General features: G+C 27.1%; 1 protein-coding gene across 1 annotated transcript; it reads left to right on the forward strand.

Moving 5' to 3' along the window:
- The first annotated feature begins 9899 nt into the window (after window positions 1–9899).
- On the forward strand, window positions 9900–11522 carry LOC107021150. The gene is made up of 4 exons (XM_015221755.2): window positions 9900–10123; window positions 10198–10386; window positions 10486–10701; window positions 10828–11522. The coding sequence occupies exons 1-4, from the start codon at window positions 10121–10123 to the stop codon at window positions 11095–11097; spliced, it is 678 nt and encodes a 225-aa protein (XP_015077241.1). The 5' UTR covers window positions 9900–10120; the 3' UTR covers window positions 11098–11522.
- Window positions 11523–14590: the final 3068 nt, after the last annotated feature.

Raw genomic sequence — 14590 nt, forward strand, 5'->3', positions numbered from 1 at the left:
TATATATATACACACACACACACACAAAAGAAGCAATTGTATGATTTATTTCTGTATACATATATAAAAGAATAAATTGTATAACTTATGTTTGTATAAAACGAGAAATAGAGAAAGACAAAAGAAAACTGAACAGAGAAAGACAAAAGAAAACTGGGTTGGGGAAGATCGTATTTTTATAATCATAAGCATATAGGATGAAAATATATGCATTTGTATTTGTATGTACATTTTCTCTCGCTTTATACAAACATAGACACGATATATATATTTGTGTATAAAGTGAGAGGCGAGTGAGAGTGGTGAGCAAGATCTGGGATAGGGGAGAGAAGGGAACGAACAATATATGTATATATACAATTTTCTCTCATTTATACAAACACAAACACATTTTATACATTTATATTTGTATAAAAGCGAGAGAGACAACGAAACTGGTAGCGACAAGCAGAGTGGTGAGCGAGATTCCACCAGTGAGAGAGGCAAAAATAGCAACAGTTTGCTATAGGATACAATTAAATCAAATTATGTTTGTAACATTTAATTTGAATTAATAGTTTGCTATTATATACAATTTTTCCTATTAAATACTCTTTCTGTCTCTCTAGTTACTTGTCCACTTTTAAATTGACACATCTTTAAGAAATCAATAACTGACATAGTGATTTTATCATTTTACCCCTATTAATTATGCAGTAGATGAATTAAAAACTTAATATTTTAAAAAAATTTACTTTTTCAAAATAATTAATTGAAGATATAATAGGTAAAAAAATTGTTCTTTCTTGGTTTGTCAAAATGGACAAGTAATTAGAGATAATTATAAAAAAAATAAACAAATAATTAATGACAAAAAAAAATATCAATTAAAGAGATAGTATATTGAAATAGTCATATCACTCAGTATCTTTTAACAAACATATCAAATTTCATATAATAATTAAAAACAAACAAAAGAATAATAAAACATAATTAAAAGTAAACAAAGAAATAATAAAACATATGAGTATATATATTCTCTAAAATTGAGGTAAAGTTATGACCTTTCTAGAATGGGTGAGATGGATGTGTTGTCATTGAAGATGACAACAAGGAAAAAGGCTGCTCGCTGCTGAATTTCGTGTTATTTGCGGCCTTCTAAGTGTCACAAGATGTGGGCGTGTAAAGTGAGACCAATTCAAAAATATAAGTTTTTTTGCGGTAGTATCTTCGTTCACTTTTAACAATGATAATTTTTATTTTTAAAATTAAATTATAAAAAATTAATGTATTTTTATTATATTAATAAATAAAAAATTATAATTTATAATATTTTTTATATTATTTTAAATTATTATTATTTTTTAAATATTAAATTAATATAATATAATTTAAACATAAAAAAATAACATTTCAAATAAAAATAAACGATAAGAATATTTCATAAAGAACGAGTATCTTTTTAATATATAATTTTTCAGGACATGAACTAAGAGGTAGTTACACTCAACATTTATTTGTTATCATGATTTTAGAATTAGGTCCATTTCATATATACTCAATGTTGGGGGTATTTTGTAGTATTCATTCTTCAAATGTTCAATTTTAGATTTATGAGAAGGTCAATATCTCCTCCACTATAATGGAAGAGTGGTTTAATCTTGAGGGATCAATATGTATGCTTTGCTATTTTAGAATTGGTTGTTGTAATTTTTTTAAATATCCATATATATAATACTAAGAGATTCACAAAATTATATATGCATAATTATTAATGAAAATCTATTCCTTCAGATTGTTTGTTCATATTTTATTTACACACTTTTTTAATAATCATAAATAAAAAAAATATTTCTCTAATTTACCTTTAATTCTTTTTAATACTTTATTCCTTTCTATTGTTTGTTCATATTTTTATCTACACATTTTTTAAATCTACTATTATAGAAGAGTGGGTTTAACCTTGAGGGATCAATATATATGCTTTGTCATTTCAAAATTGGTTGTTGTAATTTTTTTTAAAAAATCCATATGCATAATACTAAGAGATCCACAAAATTATATATGCACAATTATGAATGAAAATCTATTCCTTCATTTGTTCATATTTTTATTTACACACTTTTTTAAAAATCATAAATAAAAAAAATATTTCTCTAATTTATCTTTAATTTTTTTTAATATTTTATTCCTTCCTATTGTTTGTTCATATTTTTATCCACACATTTTTTAAGTCTACTATATAGAAGAGTGGGTTTAACCTTGAGGGATCAACATGTATGCTTTGCCTTTACAGAATTGGTTGTTGTAATTTAAAAAAAAATGGGTATGCATAATATTAATCCACAAAATTATATATCCACAATTATAATGGAAATCTATTCATTCATATTGTTTGTTCATATTTTTATTTGCACACTTTTTTAAAAATTATAAATAAAAAAAATATTTCTCTAATTTATCTTTAATTCTTTTTAATACTTTAGTCCTTCCTATTGTTTGTTCATATTTTTATCTAAACACTTTTTTAATCATTTTTAATACTTTTTCGTTTACTTTATACTTATTACATTCGTACTTGATATATTTATTAAAAAAAACAATGATTGACATAATTATTGAAGAGTATCTTTTACTAATTTACCTTTCAATTCTTTTTAATATTTTTTCGTTTACTTTTTACTTATCACATTTGAAGTTGACATAGCTATTAAGAAAATAATGATTGACATGACTATTTTCCTACATTTACCCTAATAATTGTTGTTAGTATTGTTTGATATTTTGTAATATATGGAAGTTTTAAATTAAATAAATTGTTCATGAAAGAACATGACTCTTAAATTATGTCATGAAATCACATGACTCTTATGAAAAGTCATCTCTTAAGTTTTATAAATATAAAGACTCTCTGTAAGTTGTCTAAGAAAAATCTGTATGTATATATAAAGCATTTTGTTGTATCCTAGATGTTTGTATTTTTCCAAGATATATACGGACAATATCTCTTTAAAGAAAGTGGTTTTACACGCCTCAAAGCCATCTTCTTCGTCAATTATATTTCATATTTTTTTTCTAACAAGCATTAAGTCTTGAAAACTAATTTAAGAAATAAGTAATTAATGTTATGGATAAAACATACTAAAAATTTGAACATTTTATACTCATCAACCTATTTGCCTAAACTCGAAATTTTAGAACTATTACAATTCATATTCAAATCAAATAAATTCAATTTAATAGATATTATTTAAATTAATTAAATTATAATTATATTTATTTACCTAAGACCCGTGCTTAAGACCATCCTCTAGTATAATTATAATAGTCAGAATTTCATAGTGATTTCCTTATATAGTCTCTCAAACTATTCTCGCTACATGAGTTATTTATTAATATTGTGTTGACCTTAGATCATCTATTATCAATATTATAGGTAACTTATTTCAGAAGGGTACTTATGTTTCCAATAATTTAACAGTGTATCGTCTCTTGAGAAATTAATTTTTCTTTTATGGTCTCACCATGTAAGGTGGAGGGAGTACCGTCATAGAGGTCACAAGTGGTGTGCTAATTCAAATCCTTTTTTTTCCTTTATGGTGACTCTAAATACGGCACCAAAGGGACTCTAAATACGGCACCAAAGGACAAACAAAGTTGTTTTAGTTACTAATTAGTGCTCTTTCCGTCCTTTTTTATTTGTTCACTTTTGAATTGACACACTTATTAAGAAAATAATTTATGATATAGTGAGTTTACCATTTTATCCCTATTAATTATGAAATAGATGGAAGGTCTACATTTTTCAAAGTAATTAGTCATTTAACTGAAGATATAATAAATAAAAAAAATTGTTCTTTCTTAATTTGTCAAAATGGATAAGTAATTAGGAAAAATTATAAAAGAAAAAATGAACAAGTAAAAACGGTCAGAGGAAATATCAATTTCAGAATTTTTATGTAATCATATTAATATTCTTATAAAATCAATTTTAATATCTAAAATGTAGCTCAACGCTTGATACTTATCAACTACTTTCAATTTGTTAATTCAAAACGAGTTTCAAAGTACTTTTATGTAATTGGAAAGGTAATTTTCCAAAGTACAAAAACACAACTTTTTTCTAGAAGTACTTTTAGAATTTTCACCAAATAATTTTTTTCGGACGAAACTTTTTGGAAAAAAAAACGGTTTATATATACATTCATAAGAAACGTATATTTTCTATAGTAGGGAAAACAACAAAAAAAGTAATGTGTAGCTACCATTTTAGCTCCTCTCTTTTCCCACATTTTATGTTCGCGTCTACTAGGAAGTAGGAATATATAAATAGGTTTACTAATTTAGTTGTTGCTCATTTTTTTGAATTTTTATTATTATTAGGGATAATGTACAAGTACCTCCTTAACTTATGTCCGAAATTTCAGAGACACACTTATACTATACTAAGGTCCTATTTCCCCGGTGAACTTTTTTTATTAATAATTTTCTTTCCTTTTCAGTCTACGTGACACTATCTTGTGGGCCCAACACTGGTTGACTTTTTTTTTTCAAAATAGTGTCACATAGGCCGAAAAGAGGTAGGTTACTTATAAAATAAGTTCAGGAGGTAATAGGACCTTAGTATAGCATAAGTGTGTCTCTGAAATTTCAAGCATAAGTTAAAAGGGTACTTGAGCATTTTCCCATATTATTATTATTATTATTATTATTATTATTTTAACATGAAGAAAGAAAACGAGCACACACAAAAGAGTAGATTATTAATAAAAAAGATAGGTCTCAAAAGAGTTGCTTCCACAAGGAGAAAAAGTTCAGAGATGTAATTATTGTGGGCCGGGAAAATTAATTTAATATTACTACTAATCTATGATTAACATCATTAAAATACATAGTAGTCAAACTTTTGTACTTAATTAATTTCTTTAAAATAAATAAACACGAGAGCTCTTCACTCACCCAAAGAGATTATTTGTAGATTTTAAATTAAAATTTCGCTTCTTTATGAACTTTTTTAAAGATTAGTATGACTTTGGCAATGATGCACATAAATCGAAAAATAATCGGAAAATCTTTATATGTAGGTATTGATAATTACCTCATTAAGTGATGGAAATAGGACTTGATTAAATTATAGAGGAAAAAGATGGCATCAATATAAGATATTTCTTCAATAAACTCTTGTCTTGTGTGGTTATATTTACTTCCAACAGGATTATGTTGACACTTTGTATAAGTCACCTCTATTATTGAGGTCTAATATTCCCTTGCAAAAATGACATCTAATCTTATCTAATTATAAAAATAATTTTATCCTTACAAAAAAAAAGATATTAATATCTTCTTGAGAAAAACAAATTAGTAATTAACGACAACGATGAAGATGCTTAGAATGTCATTATCAATTTCTCTTATAATTTATTAAGCTTTACCAATAAGATTCCACCTAGTTAATTGTACATCAATTGAGTAGATTACTTGAGATTTGCGGCATGAAGCTTAGAAGTGAGGATTAGTTTTAGAGTAGTATGTAAAAGTAAACTTTGTACAAGAAATATCCAATAAAAATAGAGAGACTGTACAATTCAGATGTTCAATCAAAATATTTTATATAATTCAAATATTAACTCCAATGTTTGTCTCGATAACACACTCTTAATCTAATGACTATTAATGGTAAGAGTCTTAAACCACACCACTAACTTCTTTAACACTTTTAATAAGTATTAATAACAATTATAATAATAACAAAGCTTAAGGTATTTTTTCTCTATCTTTTTTTTGTAAGTAAAATAGAAATGAAATCGATAATGGAATGATCGAGAGTTTCTCCTTTTGAAGCATTAATCGTGAAGAGTGCTTGGATTAGGTCAAATTGGAACTTTAATAACTAAAACTTATATATAAAAAAAGAAAAATGAGAAAAACAACGATACTTTTCGAGTATGGTAATTGAGCTTCTACTCATATTGAGGTGATTAGCATCTATATATTGTCAATTTTTCATGCCTAACTTTATAAATAATAAAAATTTACTCACATTTAATGTAATTTTTATTATTTATATTAAATCAATAAATGTATTACATGTTATTGTATAAAGAAAACTTTAACACTTAATTATAATTAGTTGATATGTATTTTTATCTCATTAAATTATTTAACAATGAATATTTATCTTAAAACCCACCAAATAAAAAAAATCCTATTGCGTGAAAATATCTATTCACTATGATCAATATTTTATGAATATATAGCATGAAAAAGTTTTGTTAGGTATATGATCACTTTTGTGATCTATCTGATGGACACATTAGAGTTTCGTATTCCCTTTTTAAGAATTGATTTTTACAAGAGAAAAGCAACATTCAAGAATATGATGAAAGAGGAAAATTACAAGAAGAAAAAGTTCCTTTTTTTATTTTTATTTTTTTGAATGATTGTTATCCTTTCATCTGTTTTGGTGTGAAGAGGGCATTGCCTTGTCCATCATGGAAGAAATCAAATTATTGAATTTTAATTAGATAACTAGTAAGTACTTATGGAGTGTCTCTTCCTTTTTCATCTTTCTATGTTTTATCACACTTGTTTTTTATTCACCTAAGAAGAGCTACAAATTCCTAAATTTTGATGTATTTTTTTTATTTCTATTCTTAATATTAAATAATTATGTGGAACACTAGTCAAATTTAAAGTTTTATAATATTCTTAATGAAATTAATTTAATATAATATATCTCTAATAAAAATTTTATTGAAAAGTATGTCAGATCAATATGGGTCAAGTAATATGAAACGAATCGAGTAGTTATTTTCAATCTCAACATGGTATGTTAGTAAATGTAGCAACAAATACGAATTAGACCATATTAAATAAATACGAAAAAAGCTCAAAAATACCCTTAAACTACTTAAAATAGCTCATATATACCTTTACACTTTATTTCGACTCAAAATTACCCTTCCCGTCATACTATTGGGTCAAAAGTACCCTTCTTATTAACGAAAGTTGTTAAATGCCACGTGAATATCATATGGATGTCACATTGCATGCCAATAGGATTTACTGCCACGTAGATTAAATAGAAAGGGTCAAAAATACCCTTAAACTATTTGAAATAGCTCATATTACCCTTAAACTATATTTTGGCTCAAAACTACCCTTCCCGTCAAACTATTGGATAAAAAATACCCTTCTTATTAACAGAAGTTGTTAAATGCCATGTGGATGCCACATTGCATGCCAATAAGGTCCCACTGCCACATACACTAAATCCCTAAATCCGAATTACTTCCCCCCCTCATTTCATTATTTCAGAAATGATATATTCACCCATTCTTTCTCGTTTCGCGGCTAGGGTTTCATACTTTTCTTCGTGGCTGGGTTTCAAAGTGGATATTCATGTTTGTAGGTTAGTAAATACTTCTTCTTATTTTATTATGTTTACGATTTAAAAGCATGATAATCAGGATTTCACAACTTTCTCCTAATTTCGCAGCTAAGGCTTCGTAACTTTCTTCGGGGCTGAGTTTCAAAGTGGATATTCATGGTTGTAGGTTAGTAAATATTTTTTCTTATTTTATTTTACGATTTCAAAGTATGATAGTTCGAATTTCACAACTTTCCCGTTATTTCGCGGCCAAGGTTTCATAACTTTCTTCGGAGATGAGTTTCAAAGTGGATTTTCGTGGTTGTAAACACAATAAAATAAGAAAAAAGTTTACTAACCTATAACCACAAATATCCACTTTGAAACCCAGCGACGAAGAAAACTGTGAAACCTTAGCCGCGAAATGAGGGAGAAGGGGTGAAATTGTTTCTGGAAAATAATGAAATGAGGGGAAAATGAGTAATTAAGATTTAGGGATTTAGTCAATGTGGCAAACGTGGAATTTAACAACTTCCGCTAATAAGAAGGTCACTTTTGACCCAATAGTTTGACGGGAAGGGTAGTTTTGAGTCGAAATATAATTTAAGGGTAAATATGAGCTATTTCGGATAGTTTAAGGGTGCTTTTGACCCTTTTCCTTTTAGTCTATGTGGCAGTGGAAATCTATTAGGGTGTCATGTGGCATCCACATGGCATTTAACAATTTTCGTTAATTAGAATGACACTTTTGATCCAATAGTTTGACGAAAAGGGTAGTTTTTAACCAAAATATAGTTTAAGAGTATATATGAGCTATTTCAGATAATTTAAGTATTAATGAGATAAAAATGTATGCTAATTATATTCATTTATTTGTTTGGTATAAATATCTAGTACAAAATAAATATTTACCCTTTTATTGTAAATTGTAACAAATAATAATTATGATATCATTAAATAAATATGTTTTATAGATTAGTCATGGGAAAAAAATTAATGTTCTTCGGAAGATATTACTCCTAATAGAATTTTCTAGACGGATAATGACTAGATTTCGAACCCAAGTAAATGGGTAGGTGCGCAAAGTGACATTTCTACGAACGATAAGGTGATTAAGTTTTCAAAAGATACAATTTATTTTTCTCGCTCAAAATATTTGTTGATATTTTTTAAAAATAAATTATTATGAAAAATATTTCACTTCTTCATTATGTTCTAAGACATATATATAAAATCTTAAATTTCTAAATGACAAATACTTTCAAATAATTAATTTAAAAATCACGACACACCATTTGAAATTGGTGGAGTATTATATTATTATTACCGTACGCACTTATTCACAACACAAAATAGTCAATAATGGACCAAATATACCAAATTGTAAAAATGGGGAACAATATGTCAAATAAACTATTGAAACCCCACTTACCTTGTTGAATATTAGAGATTATGATTTAATAAATCTTATGAGCATGATTATTTAGTGAACAACAATTAAAAGGAGGAAAACAAACAAACTAATGGAGAAAAAAAAATACTAAAGAAGTAGAAATGACATGACCTAATTAAGAAAGGATATGTATGCATGAAAATGAAAGGGTAATAAAAAACTTTAAAAATATAAATGGATAAGAACGAGTCACAAGTCACAAATGCCCCCTAATTTTTTATGAACCCAACAAGTCGATAAGCACCAGATAACTTAACTAATGCAAATATGTTTCATTTGGAACCTCAAAAAAGAAATAAGATAAAACAATGGATTATAAGATTTTATATTTAATGATTCATCACACATATATATAATAGACTAGACTAGATACATCAAGCTATTTGCTCTTTCTCGAACTTATATAATAAAGATAAAAATGAATTTTGAAAAGTCATTTAAAAAATTTATAATTTTTAAATATTTTATATTATTAATTGTCATATTTTTTAATTTTTAAAATATAATATTTTTTTTAATTTATGTGCGAGATATGGTTTCAAGAGTCAATTAATTTTTTTTTTATATTTCAGATTGTCAATTAGTTGAATTTATGAACTTTTTACATTATTATCGAATAATATATTACTTAATCATCTCAATTTAAGTGTGATTGGTATAATCTCAAAATTAAATCAAATTTTTATAATTATAAATTGTTAATTATTGTGATTTATAACATTTCTATCAAAAAAATTATGTGTTAATAATACCTTATATTTTTACAATTTATATACATTCAACTAGATATTAAAGTGTGTATAGCTAATACATGGAATTCATAATGTGAGCAATACAGAAAATATTAACGCATTATATTAGCAGATTAAAAACACAATTGTTTTTTAAAACCTTGCACATCCTTTCCTTAATTTTAATGGAGTATATTTTGTAAATGATTTTTTTTAATAGAAGTTATGCTAAGGATGTTATTTTTAAACACCGAATCAAAAACTACATAAAATAAAATAAAATATTAATATCAACATTTTTATAAATTTATTATTTTATTTAATATTGAGCATTAAGTAAGAAAAAGAAAGCCCCACAAGTCACAGTGCCATCCCAAGTCCTTACAAGTAGCCATCATTTCTCTCACCTCCTCCAATTCCTCAATTTCTCCCCAAATCAAAAATTCTCTTTCTTTCTATCTTTCACACCATATTCATTCACAAAGAAAATCAAAAATCTGAGCGTTACTACTCATATACTATTTCAAACTGGCGATCGACAACCAAGAAGCCCCAATCCGTGAAATAAAGCCTAAGAACAGGCGTATCATGGTACTTTTTTTCAATCATTCTGTTCCATTCATTCTTTCGTTTTTATTTTTTTGCTGATTTTTTTCTGTTTTCAGGGACCTGATGAGGACGACAATAGGTGGCCGCCATGGTTGAAACCATTATTGAAGGAGCGATTCTTTGTTCAATGCAAGTTACACGCTGATTCTCATAAGAGTGAATGTAATATGTACTGTCTGCAATGTAACAATGCTCCTCTCTGCTCTGTTTGTTTAGCCCATCACAGAGATCATCCTGTCATTCAGGTTTCCCCATTTTTTCTCCATTATTTTGCTCTTATGAAATTGCTCTGTTTTTTTTTAAAAAAAAAAAGCTTAAACAAAGTGTTTACTTTGTTGAAACAGATAAGGAGGTCATCTTACCATGATGTGATAAGAGTGAATGAGATTCAGAAGTATTTGGACATTTCTTCAGTCCAAACATACATTATCAACAGTGCTAAAGTTGTTTTCTTGAATGAAAGGCCACAGCCTAGGCCTGGAAAAGGGGTCACAAATACTTGTGAAGTATGTGAAAGGAGTCTCCTTGATTCCTTCAAATTCTGCTCTCTTGGTTGCAAGGTATACAAAATTGACCATTAGTTTTTTCCATTATCTTGCATTTAATTCTTTATTGCACACATATCAAGGTAATGGCTCACGGGTCCATTAATTGATGGAAAATCTTTGGCATTATCAATTTTACAGATTGTTGGGACCTCAAGTAATTTCGTGAAGAAGAAGAAGAAGCCGAAGAATTCGCCGGAGAAGAAGAGGTTACCGCCGGCGGTGGTGGCAGCAGCATCGGAATTCGATGACTCTTACAGCAGCAGCAGCAGCAGCCATGGCCGGAGAAACAAGATTCAGAGTTTTACTCCGTCAACGCCCCCTCCAACTTCTGCTAATTACAAAACGGCCAAGCGTAGAAAGGGAATTCCTCATAGAGCCCCAACAGGAGGACTATTCATAGAATATTAATCTTTGCAATTACAGTCCTTCAATTCACAGCTAAAATGCATAATGTCTATACAAATATACTGCCTAGTTTATCAAGAATGCAATCCCTCCAAACACTAGTGCTTTCTCCAGAAAAGGCCAGTGTTCTAAAGCTCTTTAGTCCACAAGAGCCGTGTTGTATATAGTTTTTAGGATCAAATAGGATATGATGATAAATTGGAGGGTTGGAAGTTGAAAATAAGGATAAAATGTAAGGACTAATAGTGCTAAGTTTAGAAGTTGAGCTTAGAAAATAAGCTACTATAGTTTGAAGAACTACTTATTTTAGTTATAATATTAGATTGTTTATACCTATGTTTTGAATGTCTCTTTGAGCCTTTGTAATCTAAAATGTAAATATGAATATAGTATTGTGATTATTAGAATACTAAATAACATAATGTCGACATTTGGAATAGAGCTTTAGCATTATATTTATCTCATTTTTTTAATCTTATACTCTATAAAATTGAACACTTCTTTATCGTCTAAATTTTAGTGCTAAATACTAATATTCCATCTTATCCCAATTTCAATATTTCTATTGAATTTGACATGATAGGTTAAAAATCACTTCACATTAAAAGTAAGATATATTTATACAAATAAAAATTACACATTTCCTATTTTTGTGGTGCATACTAAAATTATAATTACTATTATTTTATCTTTGTTAAGACTTGGTGTCAATATAAATTAAGACGAAGAGGATATAAAATTAGAGTATTTGCAAGTTGGAGATGGTGGGTCCCATATTAAGGGAGGAAATGGTGGCGGAATGAGATGGGTCATACGTGTCAGTTGATGATTGGTGACAAGAAAAGGTAGATGTCTTGGTTCGTGGAATGTAAGAGTTAGGTCAGCCGCCCTTTGGTGATTATTAAATTTATTTTCTTGGTGGAGGGGTTTTCTATTAGTGGAACTTTTATTTTGTTATCTCCGTTCATTATTATTTATTATAATTTTTTTATTTTTAATTTTAAATAATAAAAAATTTGATTAATATTTTTAAAATTTTTATTATATTAATATGCAAAAAATTATAATTTATAGTATTTTTTCTAAAATTTTAAATATCTAAATTTTTTATTTAAAATATCAAATAAATATAATCTAATTTAACTTTAAAAATTAATCAAATTGAAATCGAAAAACGTAACATGACAAATGAAAATAAACGGAAAAAGTATTTATGGCTCTTCGACTAATATTATTCACGTTGTTTCAAAAAGAATGATCTCCTTTTCTTTTTGATCTATTTGAAAAAGAATGATCTTTCTTTTTTTAGTAACATTTTAAAATCAATCTTTCACGTGGTATGTTTAAGGTCATAAGATCAAAAGATAATTTTGTACATTTAACTTAATTTTACTTTAAATCATATAATATAAAATTTTTATTTATATTCTTAACTCCGTATTAAATTAAATCAAGTCATTTTTTATTAAACGGAGTTATTACAATTGAACGGTCGTGGTGATACATACGAACTTACCTTTTCTGCGTACACGAGTGGGTTGTTTACAGGCAAAACGACAAGAGGAATTTTGCTAATCACTGTTCACTTTCTATTTTACTCATATAACATTTATCTTTATTTAATAATTTAATTTTTGTTTATCAATTTTAATATATGAAGAAAAACATAGCGTATGTCTTTTCATTTTTTAAGCCTTAATCGTTAAAGATTTATTGCTCAAATTCTTTTTAGAATCTGATACTACTAAATATTAATTAATAAGAATAATGTGAGAAAATAATTATGTTAATTATTATTGTTTTTTATGAAAATCTTAAAACTAAATACGATAGGTAAAAGGGAACAAAATAAAGTAATATTTTTACACTTGAAATCGTGTATTTCCTCCTGCAAAATAAATACTAGTTTACTTTTTCTTTTTTAGATCGTTTTAAAAAAATGACATTGTATAAAAACGGGATTTTACTCTGTGCGCACTCAAAAGAATAGCGGCTTCGAGTTTTTCTTATCATAAAAAAAAAATATTTTTATATCAAGTAATAATTTAACTTAAATATGTTCATTTTGTCATTAATAAAATGATTTATAATTATACAAATTTTTAATATTCATTTGAAATCATGAATTTTAAATCTTTTTATTTCTTTCTGAAATTTATGTCTAGTCAAATTAGCTCAAATAAAATATATAATATTTATGATGTGCTATGTTTCTTCTAGAAAGTTAATTAAAGCCTAATTTATTAATATTATTATTTTGCTTCTTCCCAATTCTTTTATTTCAACTTAGAAATAGTTGAAAACTCTACAAAAGAGAAGGAAAACTTTTTTTAAAAAAATAATTCTTTATTTTGTAACGGAGGGAATAATACTATTCCTCCGGTTATAATTGATTTGTTTTAAAACATGATGTTTAAAAAATATTTAAGATATGATTATAATATTTTGATTCTAAATTCAATTTAAAATAATAATTTCAAAATAAAATACTAGCATAATACATTCACCCTTCTCCTTAACATCTACGTTTGTTGTTTATATTCACATCCTAACATGGTCGTTTTGTTTTTGATAGTAACATAATTTATGGCAAGGCAACAATTGAGAAGTGACAACCCCCTTGCGTTTTCCATACACTACGAGTCTTTTTATAAGTCTTTCTTTCTTTCTTTTTTCCCCAAAAGAGATGTGAGTGCATAGTGGACCCAATGGCCTCTCTCATGCCCCAAATGAGAACTATGTTGGCTCGATTCGTTAGTAGGATTTTTATTGTGTAATAGCTTGTAAATTATACATGGAATATAAATCGCACTAAGCAAGTCCTATGCGATATATTCGACTCAAAAGGCATTGAGGGGAATCAATTCCTGATCATCCGTGTGGATAATCACCCTCCAAATCAACTGAGCCATCTCGAAAGACGTTATAATTTAATTAAAAGCCATTAGTTATTTCTCTCATTTCAATCTTAACTACTCCAAAAGGATGCGTAGAATCAATATTAATCATTCAAGGGTTGACAAAGTTTATTTTAATCAACTACACTATCGATTATGCTTATTACTACTTACAAATAGTAATAGGTTAGCAAAATTTTCAAAGGTTTTCTTTTTTTCGATATAATGAATATAATTTTTTTTTTAAAATATTTAAATTTGAGATTTTATTCATTCTACTATAATCCAATATATAAATATTTAAATTTGAGATTTCACTCATTCTACTATGACTCAGTATTATGGCATGAATCACAATTGCACCCTTTTTGTTTAAACCGTGTGAAAGAAGGACAAAGGCCTTTTCTTGACTTTGATTTATTATTTAGAGCTTCTAGATTTTTTGACTTTTAACCATCAAATTTGCTTGCTCGTAGACCCTTAGACTTTGCTTCTTCTTTCCTCATCTCACTCGTTTTCGCTTTTAATTCCCATTTTCCATCAATAGTACATAACACAAATGAAAGGGAAAAAATTTGATCAAGTTTAAATTTTAATTT

This window comes from Solanum pennellii, chromosome 6 (assembly GCF_001406875.1).
Source record: "Solanum pennellii chromosome 6, SPENNV200".
Classification (NCBI taxonomy): Eukaryota; Viridiplantae; Streptophyta; class Magnoliopsida; order Solanales; family Solanaceae; genus Solanum; species Solanum pennellii.